The sequence below is a fragment of the Furipterus horrens genome, unplaced genomic scaffold (genome assembly GCF_987537825.1).
Source record: "Furipterus horrens unplaced genomic scaffold, mFurHor1.1.pri manual_scaffold_10, whole genome shotgun sequence".
NCBI lineage: Eukaryota > Metazoa > Chordata > Mammalia > Chiroptera > Furipteridae > Furipterus > Furipterus horrens.
In genome coordinates, this window is record NW_028327180.1 from 46,970,226 (window position 1) to 46,993,688 (window position 23,463).

General features: G+C 51.7%; 1 protein-coding gene across 1 annotated transcript in view; it reads left to right on the plus strand.

Annotated features, from left to right (window-relative positions):
• The window catches only part of SIN3B (SIN3 transcription regulator family member B), a 38,550-nt gene extending 15,536 nt beyond the window's left edge, over positions 1-23,014 (plus strand). Inside the window, exons 6-19 of the mRNA XM_090289886.1 lie at positions 4,804-4,926; positions 6,048-6,137; positions 6,598-6,716; positions 8,394-8,601; positions 9,406-9,522; positions 10,866-11,104; positions 11,796-11,979; positions 14,034-14,667; positions 15,179-15,348; positions 18,056-18,229; positions 18,548-18,640; positions 20,163-20,257; positions 20,922-21,126; positions 21,290-23,014. Of these exons, the coding sequence (XP_090146012.1) occupies positions 4,804-4,926; positions 6,048-6,137; positions 6,598-6,716; positions 8,394-8,601; positions 9,406-9,522; positions 10,866-11,104; positions 11,796-11,979; positions 14,034-14,667; positions 15,179-15,348; positions 18,056-18,229; positions 18,548-18,640; positions 20,163-20,257; positions 20,922-21,126; positions 21,290-21,520 (2,682 nt within the window). The 3' untranslated portion in view covers positions 21,521-23,014. The remainder of the gene's footprint in view (positions 1-4,803; positions 4,927-6,047; positions 6,138-6,597; positions 6,717-8,393; positions 8,602-9,405; positions 9,523-10,865; positions 11,105-11,795; positions 11,980-14,033; positions 14,668-15,178; positions 15,349-18,055; positions 18,230-18,547; positions 18,641-20,162; positions 20,258-20,921; positions 21,127-21,289) is intronic.
• Positions 23,015-23,463: the final 449 nt, after the last annotated feature.

Here is a 23,463-nt window from a genome sequence, read left to right on the forward strand (position 1 = left end):
GAGTTGTAGGAGTAATTTATATATTCTGAACACCAGACCCTTATTAGATACTTTCCTTCATTCTGCAGGTTGTCCTTTCGCTTTCTTGTTGGTGTCCTTTGATGCATATAAGTTTAAATTTCAATCAAGTTCAGTGACCTATTTTTTCTTTTGTTGTTATGCCTTCCGTGTCAAATCTAAGAATACATTGCCAAATCTTTTAAAGTCAGGAAGGTTTCTCCCTATGTTTTCTTCTAATAGTTTTATAGTTTTACTATTACATTTAGGTCATTGGTCCCTTTTGAGTTAGTATTTGCATATGGTGTGAGGTAAGGGTCCAACCTCATTCTTTTGCATGTGGCGATCCAGTCATCCCATCACCATTTATTGAAGACACTTTCCTTCTGTTCCCATTAAATGGTCTTGGCACCCTTGTTGAAAACCAGTTGGCTCTGGTTGTATGAGTTTATTTCTGGACTCTTCATTCTAATCCATTAATCTCCATGTCTTCCCTTATGCCAGCACCATACTGTCATGATTACTGTAGCTTTGTAGTAAGTTTGAAAGCTGAAAGTGGGAGCCCTCCAACACTATTATTTTCCAGGATTGTTTTGGCTCTTTGGGGCACCTAGCAATTCCATAGGAATTTAAAGATCAGCTTTTCCTGGTGATCTTCTTTGAAAATCACCATTTCTGTGAAAAAGGCCATTAGAATTGTATTGACTCTTTTGTCTGTTTTGGGGAGTATTGTCGTCTTAACAATATTAAGCCTTCCAATCCATGAACATGCAGCATCTTTCTTTTTACTTAAATTGTCTTTAATTTCTTTCGGCAGTGCTTTATAGTTTTTAGTGTACATGTCTTGCACCACGGTAGTTCAATTTATTCTTGAGAATTTCTTTTGATACTATTGAAAATGAAATTGTTTTCTTAATTGCATTTTTTGATCTTTGATTGCTAGCATGTAGAAACACCACTGCTTTCTGTGTATTGATTTTGTAACCTGCAATTTTGCTGAATTCGTTTATTAGCTTTGTGTTTGTACATTTGCTAGGATTTTCTATATGTCAAATTATGCCACCTGCTAATAGAATTTTCCTTCTTCTTTTGCAATTTTGATGCCTTTCATTTCTTTTTTTGGCCTAACTGCTGGAACCTCAAGTATTATAGTGGAAGCAGGCATCCTTGTCTTGTTCTAGATCTTAGAGGAAAAGATTTAAGTCTTTCAGCATTGAGTGTGCTGCGGCGAGCCATGGCTTTTTCATAAATGCCCTTTATCAGATTGAGGAACCTCCCTTCTCTTCCTAGTTTGTTGACTTTTGTTTCCTCTTTTCATTCCTCTTCCCCTCTGCCCTTGATGATGACTTGGAGTGTGAGCACATGAGAAGTAACCCCCTTCATGTGTCCTCACCACCTCTCCCGGTTACATCTTCTGAATGAAAGTGCTGTGGAAGCAAGGCTGGGGGCAGTGGCCTCAAAGGGAGGAAATCAGGGGCAACAGGAGTCTGGGTTTAGGTGCCCTGAAGACTTGGTAAAGTCAGGATGGGCTGGGACTTGTCCTGCGCCCCTTCCCACACTCCACCCCCGCCCCGTGTCACTGTCTCCAGGACTCTTAAGGAGGGATGCCACCAAGAAGGCTACCAGGAAACACTTCCTGACTGCCAAGTCAGAGAAGCTCTGTGCCTATCAGTGGAGCTGCCATTAAGTATTGGAGCTGGAGCCCTGGGCATTCCTTAGGGGGCTGAGGGGCTGGGCAGAGCCCTATGAGCACACATCCTGGGCTGCAGCACTCAGCCTCCTTGGGTGCTGTATGGGGGCTTGAGCCAGCCACATCACCTCCTGGGCCTCCTTTCCTTCTCTTCCATGAGGTTAACCAGCCCACCTGCACAAATGGAGACCCAGAAATCTTTTGTTTTTCACATGCCCTCTGCGGAGCCCTGCATGTGCTCAGTGTTCTTATCTTCCTCCTTTATTCAGCAAAAGTCTCCCCACCTCCTTCTGCATCCCTGATAGCTCGAGCTGCATTCTGTCACACTCTGAAGCCCCATATTGCCCCTTTGTATGCTTGGTAGATTTTCTTTGGGTCTCATCCTCTTAGATTTGGGTCTTGCATCTCAGCTCTGAGCCTGGGGAGCTCTTTCTTTGAACTTCATCCTCACAGGCAGAAGGGTGCACAGTAATATCCATGGCCAGCCTTCCCAGAGCCGTTGCCACCAGCGCTAAGTAGTCCAGAGGCAGCCCACCTTTATGGGAAAATAGGCCTGGCCGAGTTTTAGCCTGTTTTCACTACTCTGGCGGAAGTCAGGGGGCTAGGGATGTGCCCTTCCTCCATACTCCAGGGAGGCTCAAGAAAGCAGCCCTGCCTTGCACAGAGATAGTGGGTGCAGCACCTGGAGCAAGGACTCATGATTGTAACCTGATTCTTGTCTCACTTTGTCACCTTCTTGCTGGGGAGCCTGGCAGGTTACTTCCATGAGCCCCTAGAGGGGACCTCCTTCCCTTGGCCAGTTGGAAGATTCCTTAGGGAAGTACCTGGCCAGAGTGAGCCCCGGGCCCTGCCTTTGCCAATCGGTGCCGCGGAACCACCCTAGGGGTCGGTATAGCAGATAGAGAGCCCTGTCCATTGGGTTTATGGGGGTGTTGCACAACAGACACTAGGTAGTTGATAAAACTGTCAGTCCATGCTGCTTGTTCCAACTTTGAGCAATTTTTTGATGAGGGTGGTCTTAGTTCGTGAAATTCCATCTCAGTGATGATTCTTCAAAGCACTGGGTGGATGGCCAGTGAGTGGAGCCTCTTGTCCTCTGATGGCTGTGGTTGCTGCGCCCCCTGGTGGTATGACTGGGATTTTACAAAATTGGACATGGACAAAATCCTCCCTAAAAAAAAAAAAAAATTTCCCTCAGAAAACTTCCTGTCCACAGTTTTAAGTGGCATTTATTAGCAAGTCAGCAAAGTTTTTTAGTGTATGTTGGGTGATTAGAGCTACCTTTTACATTTAGGAAGATTAAATCAAATTTTAAATTATTAAAAACACCCATGTACAATCTGTTATATAAAATGATCTTTATATTAATTTTTGGATTTCTATTAAAACTTCAGGAAAAAGAAACCAAAGATGAAATTTGATATTGTCCTAATTAAACTCGACTGTTTGGCCTAGATCGGAGTTGGCAGATGTTTTCCTATGAAGGGCCAGATAGTAAGTATCTTAGACTTTGCAGGCCAGGCAGCTTCTGTCACCAAGAAACATTATTTACAAGAACAGGCCAAGCATGATGAATATGCCAGCCCCCAGCCAGATGGGTTTTGGGGTCCATCTAGCTCCAGCGTTTAAATTCGAACTGTAATGTTGAACTGATACTGCTCGTCCAGCTGGGCAGGCTTGGCTGGGTTTACCCCAACCCCATCCCACCAGTACATGTCATAGTGTCCCGCACCCACCTCCTTTAGGAATTGGTGTTTGCATCTATTTTTGCATCTAAAAAAGATGAGAGAGAATTTTTCACTTAAGGTTCTTGGGGTAGCTGAATCTTCAAATAATTATTTCCAAAGAACTTTATCCCCTAAGGAATGTTTGGCTTGTAGTTAACAATAGGACTTCATTATTGTTATTATAATAATTATAAAATAGTATGTGCTCATGAAAAAAACCAAGTATCTGTAAAAGTATCAAGTATGAACAGTAATAAGTTTTCCTTCCTCTTCTCAGTTTTCCAGTCACTATCCTCAGAGTTAAGTATCCACAGTGTCTTCTGTGTGTCCTTCTAGAAATTTCCACTGCATGTGCAAACAAATGTTTATCCTTTTACCAAAAACATTGCATCCTATTTGTTCTGCGTTTCCGTTTTTCCTTCTGTTTCACGTAACAGTGTATGTATGAGGTACACCCGTCCCTAGCAGTGACATGCAGGCCAGAGCTCACTCTTATCTGATGGAGGCTGCAGTGCTGTTTGGATGCAGCGTGACTTGCTCGCCCAGCCCCCACTTTGGGCCCACAGCACGTCCCTTGTCCACGTCTAGGTCCCATGGTGGGGAGGAAACAGGCAACGTGGTGGGTGAATCTGGTGCGCCTCCACGGCCCTGTAGTCTGTCTTACCTTTCCCAACCCGCACCAGCTTTCTGGCACATTCATATGGATGTAAGTCCTGACTAGATTCTTCCAGAACTTTTTTTTTTAATATTGCTGACACCCTGTGGATACCCTCCTTGGGAGAGGCATCCGTAACCTGTTAACGATGACCGGTGTAGCGCCTGAGAGGACCAGTGGTGAACCCCTGAGGGATGACACTGCTCGTTCACAGGAAAGGACGCAAACTAGGCTGGGAGGTGCCCCCACCCCGAGTGACCTGGCAGCCGTCAGTTGCTTCCTCATCTGCTGGGGCTTTGTGTGTGCCAGTGCCCTCTCTGAAGGGCTTTTCCTGTCTGTGCTGCACTTGAACACCAGACCCTCATTATCAGGGGTCCACTGGGTGAGCCCCACACACCAAGGCCCAACTCCGGTGTTTCACCTTGAGGCCTCCTCCACCTGTCGGGATCCATCCTCCATCATGGCCGTCCATGAGCCTTCTCCCAGCCTCCATGCTGTTTGTTATACTGTCAAGACCTGGGTACGTGGGACTCTTCCCCAGTAAATGTGAGCCTCTCAAGAGGTGAGGTCACCTCACATGTGGACAGAGCCCCTGGCCTGTGGCAAACAGTGCTCTTTGGGGCTAGGGGCCGAGTTGAAGGCATTTCTGTACGCTCAGACAAATGGAGAACCAGCACTGATGGGTCCAGCCATGTTTCTCCAGTGCTAACCACCTCCTGTGTATGTGTCCTTAGTTCACAGGAAATGGGCCCTGTGACATGAACAGCATCCAAAAGAGTGAGCATGAGAAGAACCTGGAACACAGCAAAAAGCGCTCCCGGCCCTCACTCCTCCGTCCCGTGTCGGCACCGGCCAAGGTAACCGTCAGCTGTGTGTGTAGATGTCCAAGTGTGCAGACTCCCAGCAGCCAGGCCTCATCTGTAGGCGTCCTGGGGAGCAACATTCACAGGCCCTGAGCAGTCAGCTTGTGGCTGGACCCTGGTCTGGCTTGAAATGCACCTGCTGTGGAACCTTGGGATATCAACTCACTTCCAGGGTGGCTGCTCACCTGTTTGCCATCTCACAAGATTATTATGAGGAGTGTTACTTCCCCCTTGAGAAACTGGAAGTAATGCTTTGTCTGCTCATTTTGACCATCACAACTCTTTCATGGGTGAGACCCCATGTATAGTTGTGTAGGTCGCTCACTGCACCAGGGGCCCCACTGAGGGATAAGAGGGCTTGAGATCTAGCTCTGGTTGCACTCACCACCCATGATAGTGATTTTGTAATTCCATTGTTCTTTGTGCATTTCCTAGTGATTTTCTACTGTAAGGAAGGACTTTCTCTTTATCCCCATTTACTTAGTTTCCTGTGTCAACATGGACTCTGGATAATGCCCAGACTGTCCCAAAATTGGCCATTTGGGCCCTTTTGGGTTGGCTCCTATGTCCTCTTGACACATCTCCATCATTCTTCAGGCACTTGGGAGATGGTTTTGTAGCCTGAGGAGTACAGTCAAGTTCAGGTCCTAGTGCAGCTGAGAGACAAACGTCTCCACAGAGATTTAAAACCCAGGCTTCTCCAGTATTCCACCAGTGCTGTCCTCTTCCTGCCCCTTTCCTGTCCCTTCCCATCACTGTCATGGCTCACAGGACAAAACAAGCAGGGGAGAGGTTTCTGATACTGTGTCCAGGGACTCCCTTGCTATTCCAGCTTTATGGTGGTCCCGCCTGTTATCAAAAGCACTAAACTGTCAAGACTTAGATCCCAGGTTGTAGGTGGGGCAATCATGTGACCTTCACCCTCCATTAGGTCACGGAAGTGGAGGTGGGTTGTCTGAGACCTTCATCCACAGGGGTCCTTGGCTGACCTCATCCAGCACCCAGTGACGGTTTCTGCCAGAAGAACTCAGTGCTGGCGGTGTTGACTGACCGTGATGGACAGAAGGACCGCCCATGGGATACAGAGCCCTGAAAACACGCGTTTCTCTCCACAGAAGAAAATGAAACTGCGTGGTACCAAAGACCTGTCCATTGCTGCCGTGGGGAAGTACGGGACCCTGCAGGAGTTCTCCTTCTTTGACAAGGTGACCGGTGGGGCTCAGGTGTGCAGGGTAAGAGCGCATGGGAAGGGAGCAGGTGGGGAGGGGAGCTGTTGTGTAGATCTGGGGGGAGGGGCTAGCACAGCTTTCCCCGTGGAAGGGAGTGTGGGCCATCATGGAAAAGATGGCAGGTGGTGGGCAGTAGGTGGCAGAGCTCAGAGTCGGAACCGCGCTTGAGGACACGCATCTGCCACTCCCCAGCTGTGTGACTTTTCTAAATCAGGAATGTTGCTGGGGCTCCCGCCCCGGGTCAGTGGGCTGAGCCAGCGAGGTGACCAGTGTTATCTGAACTGAATTGCTGCGAGGAGCGCATAGCCCTGTAGACGACTGTGTGTCACTACAGGGCACACTTGTGTTGGTGACTTTGTGTGCCTAGTGATTCTGAACCAAATGGGAGCCCGGATGGGCCCAGCCTGCAAGGCCTTCTGACTTGTTCTTCCTGCAGGTACGCAGGGTCCTAAAGAGCCAGGAGGTCTACGAGAACTTTCTCCGCTGCATCGCACTCTTCAACCAGGAGCTTGTGTCTGGCTCAGAGCTCCTCCAGCTCATCAGCCCTTTTTTAGGGTGAGCAACACTGCCCCAGGCTGTCCACAGGCGTCTTGTGTGTAAACTCTGTCCACCCTTCTTTGGGCTGTTATTTTTGAAAAATGGTAGGTGCTTTTTTTGATATTGTCTTGAAATGGCAGTTGTTGTGGAGATTGTTAGAGATTCAAGGCAGTTGTAAGAAAGAATGCAGATTCTAGAATTTGTTCTTCCCATGGTAACACCTGAAGGCAGTACCATAACCAGGATGGTGACTCTCAGGCATCCCACCCATCTTTGCAGGTTTCTCTGTTTTGTGTGTGTATGTGTGTGTGTGTGTGTGTGTGTGTTTATATGTGTACAGCTCTATCACCTAGGAAGGGGCATGTGTCCACCACCATAGTCAGGATACTCAATAGTTCCAGAACCACAAGCCTGTGTCCCTCCCGCTCCCCGCCCCAGTCACCACCCCAAACTTCTGGCAGCCACTCATCTGTGCTCCATCTCTTAACATTTACCTGACAAAAGTGTTATATGAATGCAATCATATATCTTTTGGGATCAGCTTTTTCCACCTGGTGTAAAAACTCTGGAGATTCTTTTAATGTAGGGTTTTAAAATTCTAACAATCAGTAATTGCAGGAAGAATGAAAGACTGCCTAGCATCCAGCTGCACAGAGAAAAACTCTGTTGTGCCGCAGAGTATGGGCTGCTGTGTATGCGCAGACCCCAGGCCGGTCAGCCACTGGGAAGACGGGTGTTCCAGGAGGTAAATGTACACACACAGTTCATGCCCAGTGAGCTTTAGGAAAAGGAGGTTGGCCAGGTCCCAGCATTGCCTCCCCTCACCAGCCTGTCATGTTGAGCAAGTTTCTTTGCCATTCTGACCTCAGTTTCGGAAAGCTCCATGTGGGCACTGTGTGTAAGACCATTAAATTAGAAGCTGGAATATGGTGAATGTGCATCATACGCAACTGTACACATGATCTATTTAGCCCCAAAGACAACTCTGGGGGAGGAGACTGCCTGGCTCTTTCATGGCAGGATCACCGTGCCAGCTGTCACAGTAACTGCACATGTTTCAGTGGGATTGATATTCATTTAAATGTAAATCCAGGTGATGTTTGGGTGGATTGCATGAAAACCTTCCCATCAACATGCATGGCTGTTACATTATGACTCATAAGAATGTATCCACAGAGGGTGTTCCCAGGAGGGTCTCCTGCATGGGGGAAGAAGATTCTGGAGCAGAGCCTGGCAGACTAATCTGATCTGTAAAGGGCCAGGGGCTAGGACGACCCAGCTCTGGCTTTGTGCAAAAGAAGCCACAACAATGCATCAGGAGTGGACATCACTGTGTCAATAAAAATTTATTTACAAAGACAGGCATGGGCAGGTTGGTCAGCCCTGGCCTCTTCCAGTCAAAGAATATTGCTGACCCAGCTTCTGCCAGTCTAGGTTTTCTTTTCCAGTGTGTTTCAGGGCCGTCCTGCAAGTGGTGGGGCCTGGCTGGTGACAGAGTTTTAGGGGGCAGATTCACTCCCATCTGGGGACTTTCTGCACGTGTGATACTAGGTTCCACCTCTTGCCTCTCCTCCCTGACCTTGTATTCTGACCATCTGTAACCACAGGTGTCTATATGGAGCTATTCTGAAATCTCTAGATCACTCCCAGAAAGCCCCAGGGATGCTGAATTACTATTTTTCTTTATTTCTGAAGGAAATTTCCAGAACTCTTTGCACAATTCAAGTCCTTCCTGGGGGTGAAAGAGCTGTCATTTGCCCCGCCCATTAGTGACAGATCTGGGGATGGAATAAGCCGGGAAATCGACTACTCATCTTGCAAGCGCATCGGATCCAGCTACCGGGCACTCCCCAAAACCTACCAGCAGCCCAAGTGCAGTGGGAGGACGGCCATCTGCAAGGAGGTAGCTCCCCAGGGTTGTGTGTGATGCATGCCCTCCGCAAAACACCCATCACTCCTTAGGTGTCAAATGAAAGACTGAATGTCAGCCCCCCAAATTTTGAGTAATGGATGGTGGCAAAGCAAAATCCCTGAGCAGAGGTGACAGTTTTGTACCCTACTGGCAGTTTTGGTAAGCTGCAGAGCCCATGGCATCAGCATAGTATTTGGCATATTTCTCCATCATTTTGATTTCGATTTATTTCTGCTGTAAGCCTGCTCAGTTCTGGGCTCACTGCCCTCAATAAGTTTCCATTTAGTTTGGCTATTGAATGCTTCTTCGGGGTTAGAGGACAGGCTGTTAATTGTACATCCAGAATTTAAGAATGCCTGCTGGATTCCAAGGTATAGCCAGGGATCAGCAAAGAACCCCAAGCTACAGCTGGCCCACTGGTTGTGTTTGTTAATAAAGTTTTATTGGCACACAGCCAACCCCTTTGAAATGTTGCTTGTGGCTATTTGGCTAGGATTAAGACAGTTGAGTAGTCCCTACAGACTGCACAGGCCCACAAAACCTGAAATATTTATTATCTGGCTTTTTACAGAGAAAGTTTGCTGATCTCTGAAATAGTATGATTTGTTCACCTTGATCAAGGTCATATTTTCTCTTAAGACTACTTTAAAATTAATTTTACTATTTCTGTGTAAAGGAACTTACTGTAAAATCATGATGATATTACTTCTTGTATCTTCTACACTGGATAATACAGTAAATAGTTCTGGCCGACAGGTCTTGTCGCCCAGATAACAGTGTTTCTTCTTGGTGCAGGTACTGAATGACACCTGGGTCTCCTTCCCCTCTTGGTCAGAGGACTCTACCTTTGTCAGCTCCAAGAAGACGCCCTATGAGGAGCAGCTGCACCGCTGTGAGGATGAGCGTTTCGAGGTGCGTATGCTGGTGCTATGAGGCTCTCCAGGCGGCCCTGGGTCCTGGCCTGGGCGGGGTGACTGTCCCCTCCTCCACATTGCTGCCCTCTTTCCCCAGCTCACCTCCCTTTCTGTCCTGGGATGAATCCTGATCATCCTTAACCCCCAGCCTCCTCTCAAGCATCAGGAATGCCAGGGCTTTCCAACGGAAGCTGCTCCTTATAGGTCTCTTTTCTGCCCTGCTTTCCTTCAGGCTGGCTAGGCGACGTATTTGAATTTAATTACTTCTTTTCTTTTTTTTTAATTTAGTTTTTTAAATTAAAATTAACTTAAGTCAATTTTTAAAAAGAGTTTTGTCTTTTTAAAGAGATGGCAAGGCAAGGAAAAAAAGAGGGAGAGAAGTGTTGATGTGCAAGAGAACGTGCCTCTTGCACACCCCCAACTGGGGACCCGACCCTCAGCCCAGGCATGTGCCCTGACCTGGAATCAAACTGGCAACCTTTCAGCTTGCAAGCCAGCACTCAATCCACTGAACCACACCAGCCAGGGCTTAAGTTCATTTTTGAAAACTAGATTTTTTGGTGAGGGGGAGGCTGAGGTCATTGTAGATTCACATGCAGCGTAAGAAATAACATAGCAATCTAGGTTCCCTTTCCCCAGTGGTAACAGCTTGTAAATCCCTGTCACAATATCACAGCCAGGTCAGTGGCATTGACACATTGGCCCAGCTGGAGTGGATTTGTGTGTACATGCCTGTGTTTGCATATGTGTACATATATGGCATGTGTGTGTGTTGTATTGTGCATGCATATGTATTCAGCTTTGTGTGGTTTTCCCACCTTTGGTGATTCATGTATCCACCACCGCAACCAAGATACCAAATGGTTCCTTACCACTAGGACCTCTCATTCTGCCCTTTGTATCTGAACGCCTCCTGTCCAGCCCCACCTAGCCTGTCCCCTGGCAACACTGACCTGCCCTCTGTCTCACTGTGTTATAAATGGAATTACACAGTATGAACTTTGGGCATTGGCTTCCCCCTACACATGCCCTGAGAGTCATCCAGGGGTTAAGTGCCCCTCGGGTCCCTTCCCTTGTTTGGCCAAGCAAAACTTGCTCTTTATGCCCGTGAGCAGGTCAGCCAACAGTGAGCAGCCCATGGCTCTCAGTCCCTCAGCACCGAGTCCTGCATTTGTGCCTTCCCTGGCTGGGCCCCAGCTCTGTAATCAGCCATGCTTGCTAGGGGCCCTGTCTCCTGTGCCTGTCACCCTGCCTCAGATGTGGACTTTGTTAACATCACTTCTGCCAGGACAGGCCCCTCCCCAGGGCCCCACTGACCCGTTCCCGCCTTCCTCTCCATAGTTAGACGTCGTCCTGGAGACCAACCTGGCCACAATTCGGGTGCTGGAAAGTGTGCAGAAGAAACTCTCCCGGATGGCACCGGAAGACCAGGATAAGTTCCGGCTGGATGACTGTCTGGGGGGCACATCAGAGGTGATCCAGCGTCGCGCCATCCATCGTATCTATGGTGACAAGGCTCCTGAGATCATCGAGAGCCTAAAGAAAAACCCCGTCACTGCTGTCCCCGTCGTCCTCAAAAGGTTTTCTTGGCTTCTGGCTCCCTGGAAGCTAGTTCATTAGTGTTGTAGGTCACAGGTGTTATCACGAGGTGGGGGTTGGGGGGTTCCTAGGGCCTCAGGCTGGCTTACTGGGGTTTCCAGTTTTCCTTCCTCTTCCTGTTCTCCTGCGAAGAGAGAAGCATGGTTAACAGTCATCTGAGTTCTTCAGCCGCTGTACACACAATTATTTCTAAACACGAAGAGTGGGACCTATACCATGGCTTGCCTTTTATGTAATAATGTGTCTTAGGAGCTTTACCATGATAGTGAACAGGTGTTGACTAAGTGGCTACTTTCAGTTGGGTGCTGTGCTTGGCCCTAGGTTGTGGAGCAGAACAGGGCCCACACAGTCCCTTCCCTCGTGGGGTTCACAGTTGAGCCAACAGCTGCACGGAATATTGTCAGTGGCAGGGGACAGGACAGGGAGGATGTGGTTCCATGGCAGCAATATTTGAGAAACCATAAAACCGGACATGTTGGTCAGCCAGGGCCATGGCTTCCTCCTTCCCTTTTTCATTCAGCACAGACAGGCCTGGAGCTGGCTGTCCCGAGGTTGCAGTGCAGTGGCTGGGCTGTGGGTGGGAGATAGGCTGGTCCTGTGCAGGGATGATTTGGGCGGGTGGCCTGGGCTATTCCTCCACTGTCCCTATGCTGAGCCCCTCTGGCCCCTCAGGCTGAAGGCCAAGGAGGAGGAGTGGCGGGAGGCCCAGCAGGGCTTCAACAAAATTTGGCGGGAGCAGTATGAGAAGGCATACCTCAAGTCCCTGGACCACCAGGCTGTGAACTTCAAGCAGAACGACACCAAGGCCCTTCGCTCCAAGAGCTTGCTCAACGAGATTGAGAGTGTCTACGATGAGGTGAGGCCCTCCTCTGCACTGGGTCTCTGTGCCTCAGTGTCCCAGTGGTTACGCGGGGCTGGTTGCATCACCCTGGGCGTTGGGGGGAGGATGGATGTTTCTGCAGCACAGAGAGGGCTGGAGCACTTCCCCTCCCTATCTCCCCTTGTGGACCTTGAGGGACCTTCCTTCCATGCCTGATACTAGCGGCTTTCCTATCTCCACTGCCAGTGTGCGGGCCATTAAAGAACCCCCAGAAGGGACATCCCATGTAATCCTTACTCACAAATCTTCCTATGCAGTAGTGTTATCCAAATTCTAGCAGAGGAAACTGAGGCACAAGAGGTGGCCACTTGCCAAGGCCAGTCACAGGAGGCCAGAGCTCCGGGCTCTGGAGTTCCGACTGCAGCCCCTACACCATGCCTTCTTGCCATTCAGAACATCTGGGCTTATGGAACCTGAACCACAAAAAAGGCAGGGCTGGCCTCTTGGGCTCTGAGAATCTGGACATTTGAAAAATGCATTCAGAGGGTGGCCTGGCAGGGAGATGAAGGGCACTGGGGTGGCTGACAGGAAGCTTGGCCAGAGCTCCAAAGAGTGGCAAAGGAGGGGTTGCTGCTCCCAGGCTGTGCCAAGGAGACAGAGCAGCATCATGACTGAGCACTTGCATGGGCTGGGTCACTTAATCCCCTTTATTCTTCACATAAGCACCAGTCAGTCATGCCGCCTCTTACAGTATGGAAATTGAAGGCAGAGGAGCCAGGCTACTGGGGGGTGCTCTGTCCAGAGTGCGTGTTCTTCTGTATAACTGGGCTGTGGCCCAGAGACCCTTCTCTCTAGTCTCCCTCCCCTGGGGCACTCTCAGTCCTGCAGGGCCCACCCCTTGCCCCACAGTTCTACCATTTGGCCTGTCTGACCTCCTTATGTGGGACCTCAAAGCCAAAGACACCCCCCTTCCATGGGGTCTGTGACATGTCAAATTGGGGGTGATGATATAGCCCAGCAGATCTACTGTTGACCACTGAGTTCCTTGGCTGTTCCCCTGGGGGCAGCGGGGAAAAGGGCATTTGACTGATGAGGGGCAGGGCACAGTGTGGGAGGCCCCACCTCTGTTTTTTGCCAGTCACTAGTTCTGTTTGAGGCGCAGCCTGTCACTGCCACTGCCCTCACTGCCCTGCCCCCCCTGCCCTCAGGAGGTCCCATCTACAGGGATGGCATCCATACTCACTTTCCCCAAGAGCCTGGGCGCCCCTTCATGTGCTCAGGCAGCCTGGAGAAAGTAGTCATGGTCTTCAAGTTTTCTGGGAGAAAGAAATTGGCTGAAGACCGAGTGGAGGGGTTAACCAGGGATGTGGTTCTACAGGGGAAAGAACAAACAGGCCCGTGCAGAGGCCGTGCACACAGCAGGACAGAGCTTGGTGCCCCTGAAGTATTATCAGGAGGAACACTGGGTGCTGGGAGGCTAGAGAGGCTGCAGGGCAGCATGCCAGGGACTGTAACCCTCTGCTGAGCAGTGCAGAGGGTCTAGGAAGGGTGACAGAGTGGTCTTTGCTCCTATTGGCCATATACTCTGGTCTCAGTGAGGAGAGTGGTTGGAACGGGCAAGTGAATGGGAGCAGGCAGGTGGGAGTCTTGTACAGGGTGATAGGAGGGCTGCGGGGGGCTGGTGGAAGGGGGAACAGAGGCAGGGTATGGGTCTGGTATGAAGGGCTGAGGATGGAGAGGGTTAACGTGTAAGCAGTCTCGGGTCTTCAAGGGCTAGCTGAACATCCATGAGTGAATGGTGGTGGGCAGTGAGGCCCACGGTCCACCCTAAGCCTTCCTTACATCCCTGGAGAGCTTAGACTGGACCACTTGGGGCAGCTGGAACTTGGTGACCAGGGCACTGCCCCCTTCGCGTCCCAGGCCTGTAGGCATTGCTGCAGGCATTTGTGGTGGGAGGGAGGGAAGGAGGTTACCCCTGTTCTGGTCCTGGCGCTGGGCAGTGTGACACCAATAGAGCCCCTCGGCCCTGGGTCCCAATCTTGGGTTCTCCCAGTGGGTCACTTCCTGCCTGACATCCACCCTGTCCCCAGCACCAGGAGCAGCACTCGGAGGGCCGCAGCGCCCCCTCCAGTGAGCCCCACCTTATCTTCGTGTACGAGGACAGGCAGATACTGGAGGATGCAGCTGCACTCATCAGCTACTATGTGAAACGCCAGCCAGCCATCCAGAAGGAGGACCAGGGCACCATCCACCAGCTCGTGCACCAGTTTGTGCCCAGCCTCTTCTTCTCCCAGCAGCTGGACCTAGGGGCATCTGAGGACTCTGCTGACGAGGGCCGGGGGAGTCCCCAGGGGCAGAGCCTGGACCCTGGTGACCGGAAGAAGCCGGTGCCTGGGCCGCAGAGCAGCTCCCCAGAGGAGAAGGCCTCCAGCGAGGGTTCTGCCCCAGAGCAGCTGCAGCAACAACCGCCGCCGCCACCGCCACCGCCACCGCCACCACACAAGCCCATGGATGACGTCTACAGCCTCTTCTTCGCCAACAACAACTGGTACTTCTTCCTGCGCCTCCACCAGACTCTGTGCTCCCGGCTCCTGAAGATCTACCGCCAGGCTCAGAAGCAGCTCCTGGAGTATCGGACTGAGAAGGAGAGGGAGAAACTGCTCTGCGAGGGCCGCCGGGAAAAGAGCAGTGACCCTGCCATGGAGCTGCGGCTGAAGCAGCCTAGTGAGTTCCTCAGGCCCTGCTGCAACCCAGGGGTGACATGCAGGTGCTGGGGCACAGGTGGCAGCCCAGGTGGTCCCCACAGGTTTCAATTCATAGCTTATGATCTGAAATGTCCCCTGGTGTTTTTTCTGACTCCATTTTGGAATAATTATATTAGATGATAAATTTCAAATGAGAAGTCGCAAAAGGAGTTAAGAATCTTGAACACCCTTCCTTAGCCTCCCCGAGGAGAAACACCACTTCAGCTGTGGTACCATGGTAGGACCAGGAAACCGGCATTGCCAGACCACAGCCACAGCTGCTTCTTGCCTGCCCTCCCCAGGCACGAAGCTCTGGTGCCTCAGGCCAGGACGCGTGGAACTACTTACTGCCCAGTCAAGCTTGCATCCTGGAATCATGGGCCAACATCAGGAAGCCCGCGGTGGGAGGCAGGGTTCATGGAGATTCTTGATTCACCCTGGTGGGGGCTTTGTGGGTATGGCCAGAGTGACCTGGTCTCCACTTCCCTCAGGTGAGGTGGAGCTAGAGGAGTACTACCCGGCCTTCCTGGATATGGTGCGCAGCCTGCTGGACGGCAGCATCGACCCCACACAGTATGAGGACACTCTGCGTGAGATGTTCACCATCCATGCCTATGTCGGCTTCACCATGGACAAGCTGGTGCAGAGCATCGCGCGCCAGGTGAGTGGGCACAGGACGGGCAGCAGGCAGGGTACCAGGAGGCCTAACACAAAGGGCAACAACACCTCCCCAAGTCCCCCTGCCAGTCCCCAGCTTTGAAAATCAGCCCTTCTGTCGCACTCATGCTGTGCAGTTAGTCCCATGTCAGCATCTTTCTTTCCTTTTTTTTTTTTTTTTTTTTTAAGTCAAGGTAGAATGCATCTAACATTAACCATTTTAAAGTGAACAGTTCAGCAGTTCAGTGGGATTTAGTACATTCACGATGTTGGGCAACCATCGCCTCTATATAGTTCCAGAACACTTCTGTCTCCCCAAAAAGAGATCCATCCCCATAAGCAGTCACTTCCCATTCTGCTCCCCCAGCCCCTGGCAACTACCAGTCTGCTTTCTGTCTGTGGATCTCCTGTTCTGGACATTTCATCTATGTAGAATCCTACGCTATGTGGTCTTTTGTCTGGCTTCTCTCCCTCAGCATCATGTTTTCAAGATTTATCCACGTTGTAGCCTGTCAGTGCTTCAGTCCTCTTTACGGCTGAGTGATATTTCCTTGTATGGATGGACCACATCCTGTTCATCCACTCATCCATGGATGAACACCTGGGTTGCTGCCACCTTTTGGCAATTGTGGATATTGCTGCTGTGAACATGGATTTGGGTTTCTGCTCACAAACCTCTGAGGGTAATTTGGCATCTTAGCTCACCTCTGGGGGTTAGGGATTGGATATCAGTGATGTTCCTCAGCAGTCAGCATCAGCATCGGCATCATTTGGAGAAGCGAAACACTGCCCACAGCCAAATATCAAGGAGAGGAAACTAGTCATATAAGCAAGGCTCCAGACAGGTCAGGTGTGGTTCTGGGACACGGGTCCTGCTGGGGGTGTTTTTTAGCTTGACTTCTGTTTCCTGATTGTCCACTAAGACTGTTCACTTAAAGCAGAAGAGAAGCCAGGAAAAGAATAATGTTACCACTCTCCTACCCAGGTAGTCAGTGGGAACATTCTAGAAAAGTCATTTCCTTCTAAATTTGAGAAACTCCTTATTGAAGTAGAGCATGCATACAGAAGAGTACGTGATCAGTGGGTCTTCACATGTGGACACCTTCACGCACAACCCCTCCCCGCCTCTCCTTCCCAAGGGCGCCCGCTGCCCTGATGCCTCATGCTGACGTAGTACCTGGTCCTGAGCTATGTGTAAACGCAAGTGTACGTCCCTGTCCGGCTGTGTCAGGCAGTGTGATTCTGCAACATTCCTTTTTCTTGAGATGCCTGTGGCTCCTCATTCTGGCCTGTTCCAGGGAGAAAGCTCCCCTTTGCCCCTTGGAGCAATGCTTCATGTGTGCTGGTGGCCATCTGCGAGTTTCCCTCGCTCCCACCAGCCGCGTGGAAGCTTCAGATCTCCCAGTGGGTGTTCTCCAACCGGCCCAGAGCTGGGGAGTAGATGTCTCTCTTGTCCCGCCTGGGCGAAGGGGGAAGGGAGCCTGCTTGTGGTTTAGGTTGCATTTCCTTGATGGCTCATGAGGTTGGCACCTTTTTGTTCCTCTGTGGCCGTGCAGATGTGCTGGCTCGTGGAGAGCCCGTCCGTGTCATTTGCCAGTTTTCTTCATTGATGGATGGGAAGCTTTGAGTCTTCTGGCTACAAAGACATATCAGAACCAACATCTCTGTTCTGACCCCTAACCCTCTGTTTTTAAGAATCTTCCTGTTTCCCTCTGCATGCTGGGCTAGGCATCTCCCTCCCTGTCACCATTCACAGTCGTGGCCACTGGGGCTGGTGATGGGGAAGCACACGTGGGGCCTTACACATACCTCCAGGAGGCAACAACTCAAGGTACCACGGGGCTGAGTGCTATGACCCCAGGGCTAGGGGCTGAAGCTGCCCGCAGCGGACCGCAGCTCTGGGGGGAGCCGTGGCTCTACCAAGTCCCACTGGACGCTCACAGGGCCCCAGCACTCTGGCCTGCTGTGGTGAGACACTGTCCATGCCCTTTGTCTATTATTATTACTACTACTACTATTATTAGCATCATCGCCAGCATTTCTTGTTTTCAGTAACAGCAGCCAGTATTTTGGGGAGCCTGTCATGTGCCAAGCGCATGTTACTATATTCAACAGTGTGACACTTGGGGAAGAACTCAAGGTCCTGAGTCTAGTAGCCTGTCTGCTGCAGCTAGTGTGTCGGGGCCAACCCACACCAGCTCGTCTGACCCTGCGCCTCAGCTGTTTCCGTTACTGGTTTCTTTTTAAACCTTGAAGTTTTAAGTGTGTTCGTAGGAATTGAAAGCAATTCATTGTGTTTATAGCTGAAATTTTAGAGAAAACAGCCTTCTTCCATCCCACCCCTTTTCAGTTACTATCCCTAAATGTTTTGGAACATTTTCTTTTGTGTTTTTTCTGTACGTTTCTCAAACCCAAGCAGGGATTGCTGATCCTTTCTAGTTTGGACTAGTCTGCTCTGTTCTGAGCTGGTTTGTTCTTGTCTGCTCTAGTCTGAGCTGGTCTAGTTTTTCTGCTCTGCCTGCTTTGTACCCAGTGCTGAGGTCACTCGCTCTGCATGGCCCATCTGGTCCTGGCCTTCATCCCCGTGTTGTGAACTTGACCACGTCCTCTTTGGGTGAGGCAGGGACTCCAGCAGGAGGTGTGCTCGGAGCTGTGCTCACCCCTCCTGGGGCACACACCCCAGTCACCCACCGGCTCTCCCTTCCCACCAGCTGCACCACCTCGTGAGTGACGACATCTGTCTGAAGGTGGTGGAACTCTACCTAAATGAGAAGAAGCGGGGTGCCGCTGGTGGGAACCTGTCCTCCCGATGCGTCCGCGCCGCCAGGGAGACCAGCTACCAGTGGAAGGCGGAGCGGTGCATGGCTGATGAGAACTGCTTCAAGGTGAGAGGCCAGCCATGCTCAGCCCCATATGAGGCTGGGGTGCGAGGGGACTTCCCAGAACAGGAGGGGCCGGCCATTGTGCTTGGGCCTGGGGGAGCAGGATTGGACTGAACCTTGGCTGCTGTGGCAGCCCAGTAACATGCACGTCCTTATCTGGGCCTCTGGGTGCTGACCCTGGCCTCTGAGGGCACCACAGGGCCCATGAGGTGGGCACCCAGCACACGGTGCCTAGAGGGAGAATCTAGGCCTAGAGGACCTTGTCCTCTGTCTGCTTGGGCTGTGCCCAGGGCTTCAGACTTTGCCCCACACCTTTCCTAGGTGATGTTCCTTCAGCGCAAAGGGCAGGTGATTATGACCATTGAACTCCTGGACACTGAAGAAGCCCAGTCAGAGGACCCTGTGGAGGTCCAGGTGAGGACCACGGCCCCATACTCTGTACGATGTGCACACGTGGGGGCCAAGGGCAGCCATATCAGTGTTGTGGAGCTCCCACCCAAAGAGCCACAGGCACAAGCACAGGCCATACAGACACCCCCTAGAAGCCCAACAGGGGGCCAAAGTTGCAGACAACCCCTCAGGAGCCCAGGGTGTGACCCAGCACAGGGGGGCCAGGCCCTAAGCCCTGGCTCCTGACTGTACCCACCTGCTGTGTCTGGCCTGGTCGCTCACCCCCAGCTGTGTGACCTCTGCACTCCCTGTGCATAAAGCTCAGGGCTCCGGGTACCTAACCTTAATCACCAGGGGAATATCCACCTGGCCTACACTCTGAGTCACACATTCCACAAGACTAGACCTTTTCCTGTGTCTGTTTTTTGTCCTTTCAAGGACATCCATCAGGCATTGGATTTAGGGCCCACCTTACTCAGTGTGACCTCACCTTAACTCGATTACATGTGCAAAGACTGTTTCCAAATGAGGCCACATTCACGGGTACCAGGGCTTAGGACTTAGACATGCCTTTTTCAGGGACACAATTCAACCCACAGTAATGAACAGCTTGTCCCAGTTTACCTAGGACATTCCCAGATTTTATCACCAAAAGTTCCACATCCCAGGATTTGTTCATTCTCAGACAAACCACAGTTGGTCCCTGACACTTACCTGCATCAGAACCTTTTCTGGAGTCAAGCAGTCTGTAACCAAATAAGTACAGACATCAAAAAATATAATTTCTGTTGCTGCCTTTTTGACCCTGAGTCAAACAGCCAAGATCTGTGGACCAGCAGCTCTGGAGCATCATGTCTGCTCAGGAGCTTTGTGTCTGGAGAACTGGGAAGGTGTGGCGACACTTGGTGCCCTCACACCCCCGGGCCCATAGGCTCAAGCCTCTTTCACAGAGCCGTGGGGCTCCCCTCCCAGCATCCCTCCTTGCCTGCTTCAGGGCTCCCCACACAGGAAACTTTTCAAGATGAGTGAGGATGGAGGCCTGCATACCCTCCACCTTCTGGAAGTTTCTAGCTTGTGTCTGGAGGATCCTCTGGCTCTAACAGGGCGGTGAGCAAATGAAGGGTCATTGGACACTACTAGCCATACCCACTCTGGGCCTTCATGGCCCCGGCCAACCCTACCTTTTGTTCACTCCCACCTCTGACCTGGTCTTTCCCTCTTCCTACTCTGTTCGTGTTCTGGTGTCCACGCCTGGGTCCCACTTTCCTCCATGTGGGGTCCCTGTTCCCTTGTGAACTGAACCGCACGACGAACAGGTGATTACACAGGGATTTCTCCACGTCAGCATAAAGCACCATAAGTTGTCTAATTGTAGCTGGGTGTACACGTCCTGCCCTAGCTGCAGGTGGTGTTGCTTTCACATGTCAGGGTCTTCCACAACCTGGGGAGGCTGAGGACATCGTCCCTGGGAACCCTGAACTTAGAGTCCTGGCTGAGAGGCCTGTTACATGGGAAGTCACAGCCATGTCTCCCTCTGTCCCCCCAGCACCTGGCTCGGTACGTGGAGCAGTATGTGGGGACCGAGGGTGCGTCCAGCTCACCCACTGAGGGCTTTCTCCTGAAGCCCGTGTTCCTGCAGAGGTGAGAGGAGCCACAGGGAGGTCCCGTGTCTCTAATTGAGGCTGAACGAATGTTCTGTCTGGGAACACTTAACTGGGCACCTGATGTGTGTGAGGTGTGGCCTGGCTGCCCTGCGTAAGGGAGCAGAGGGGCGGGGAGGGGGTAACAGCCTGGAGGGAGAAGCTACCGGAAATGGCAGCCATCAGGCCAGCAGCAGGAATACCAGCGTCAGACCCGGAACCAGGAGCCAGGCAGGGCCAGATCTCATTTCAGGCTGGGTTGAGACAGCGGGCTTTAAGATCAGTAGGGGCTGTTGGTGGGTGTTCAGATTTGAATGGGAGCCCCTTGCCAAGTGGGAACTGGCCTCAGGGTGGGGTCCCAAGCCCACTGATGGGAAGGGGATGGGACTGGATCTGGGAGAGTAGAACCAGGAAGCAGGGGATACCAGATGAGGGGGCTCTCCTGTTAGAGGGACATGGGAAGCAAGTGAGAGGAGCCAGCAGGGCTGGCCAGGTGCCCCCTCCCAGGATTGCCCACACCGCTGTATGATGGATTGGTTTTCACTGGATTGAAGGGTTTGGGTGGTGGTATTTTGCTTTGATTTTCATCTCCCTGACTCCTAGGAGATCCAGCCAAGGATTTTCTGGTCTGCAAATGCTCCTCTGACCTGCCCCCTCCTCCACAGGAACCTCAAGAAGTTCCGTAGGTGGCAGTGTGAGCAGGTGCGGTCCCTGCGTGGGGAGGCCAAGAGCTCCTGGAAGCGGCTGGTGGGGGTGGAGAGCGCCTGCAACGTAGACTGCCGCTTCAAACTCAGCTCCCACAAGATGATGTTCATCGTGAACTCCGAGGACTACATGTACCGCCGGGGGACCCTTTGCCGGGCCAAGCAGGTGCCCCTCTTGCCCTGTCCTGGGAATCTGTCTAGCCCACAGCCAGTGGGGGATGGCATGGCCTCTGAGATCCAGTCCACAGCCATCTAGGGAGAACCTGGGTCCAACCCACAGCCAGCTGTGGACACCTGGGTCTCTTCACTCCACCCATCCACCCCTGCAGGTACAGCCCTTGGTCCTGCTGCGGCACCACCAGCACTTCGAGGAGTGGCACAGCCGCTGGCTGGAGGACAACGTGACCATGGAGGCAGCCAGCCTGGTGCAGGACTGGCTGATGGGCGAAGAGGATGAGGACATGGTGCCCTGCAAGACAATCTGCGAGACTGCCCATGTGCATGGCCTGCCTGTGACCCGCTACCGCGTGCAGTACAGCCGCCGCCCAGCGTCCCCCTGATGCACCCAAGCAGCCATCACAACACACAGCTTGGTGTGGTTACTTCTTCAGCCTAGGTGTCAGTCAAGGGCGTCTTATGAACCACCTGAGGGAGGGGGAGCACCCCGCAGCCTTTCTATTGCAGGCTGCCAGCTCCAGAGAAGGGGGTTGTGTCAGCTTGCAGCCCCACGCTGCTATTCCTCTTGGCTCCTCAGCTTTCTTTGGGTCAGTCCTGTGCCAAACCTGAACCCCCTACCCTTAAACTTGGGGCTAAGTCCCCAGCAGAAAGGGGAGGATCCACAAGCTGCCTGAGAAATAAGCAGTTGTGTTCACACATCTGCCAGGTGGGTCCATACTGGTCATTTTGTGTACAGGACATTTGGAAAAGTAGTGACAAGCCTTGTGAGGGCACACAGTTGGGAAGGGTCAGCATTTGAGAGCCCCTAGCCAGGGACCCGCTTGAGAAGTATGTCCTTCCCAAGTGGTTCTGAGTGCTTCCAGAAACCACTCAAGCTGGGCAGCGTGAACATCAGCTGGTGCTCTGGTCCTCATCCTTTTATAAGCAGTAAGAGCCCTTTCAGGTAGGCATAGGGTGGGCAGGGGACCCCAGAATGGCCCAGAAGACCCCACTAAGAAAAAAAGATTCACAAACCCTGTTTTGATCCAGCAGCCGGACTCTGGGTCAGTGAGGGACAGGGTTCAGTGGGAGGGCCCCAGGGCAGGATTCTGTTCCTGAGGTGGACATTCTAGAAATACATAGGTGCACACACATATTTATTCCTTGACACTCACTGGTTGTAATATTTGCAACAACTAAATCCCAAGCTTCTTGGGAAGTGAGAGCCCTCCTTGTACCCACCCTAACACAGCTGCCACCCGGAGGGCATGTGTGTGAGGGGCTGAGGCAACTGTCCCATAGAGGCCTCCAAGGCTTTCTGTTCCAAGAACGCCATGCAATTTGGGCTTGGCATCAGCTCTTTAAACTTCCTGTACCACAGTAATCCCTGGCAACATCATAACTGAGAGTGGGATCCACTGGCCGGTGGGCCCAGAACAATCCCCACGCAGCCTCTGCCACCCGCAGTCCCCTTCCTCCTGCAGCTGAGCTGTGCCAAACCCATGGCCGCAGGAGGTGGAGACGTGTTTCTATTAGTTACCTGTGGAACTCGAGGTCTGTGAAGCCTTTGACCCTAGGGCCAAGGCGGCGGGCCCCCCTCCCCAGGGTCTCCCTGCCTGTTTCCTCAAGTGTAACGCAGGCACTTTGTCCAAATCCTCGTTTTGTAAGAAGGGAACTTACCAGAATTCCTGAACCAGCCCCTTCAGGCAGCCCCTCTGTGCCTCAGCAGGGGCCTGGGGTGTTTGCCAACGCCCTCCACCCCTACCCTGCATGCTTCTAGGCAGCTCTTTAATTTTTGAAGAATTTTTGTTCCTGGGCTTACTTTGCAGCTGTTTTGATTGCAGTTTCCTTTTCTATTTATTTGCACATTAATGTTAAAAATTAAATATTGACCTGAAGCTGTGAGATCCCATCCATTTATTTCCTGCAAGCACATCCCAGGGCAGCTGCCCTACCGCAGCTGTGAATCCCAGGCGCTGGACAGAACTGCACAGCCAGCGGCTCCCAGACCTTGCCCACGGAGCCCAGGCAGGTTCCCTGCACCTGTGCATGAGGATATGTTTCCCATGGGGCCATGCTCCAGCCCCCCCATACCAGAGCGTTTTCTAGAATATTCATCCCAGTTCAGTTACGTTTATTAGAAATGTGAAAGTTGCCTTCTAGTATTATGTGTGCAAAAGCCAATTTCAGGACCTGCTGTTTGCTCTGAGCTTTCTCTGCCTGAAGCCAGGTGCCTAGGAGGACAACAGGAGGGGAAAGCTGGGGGGAACTTCCTTCCCCAGCTTCACAAAACCACCCTCCTTACTCTCCCCCAGAGGCCACCCTCTTCTACCTCTTGCATCTTTCC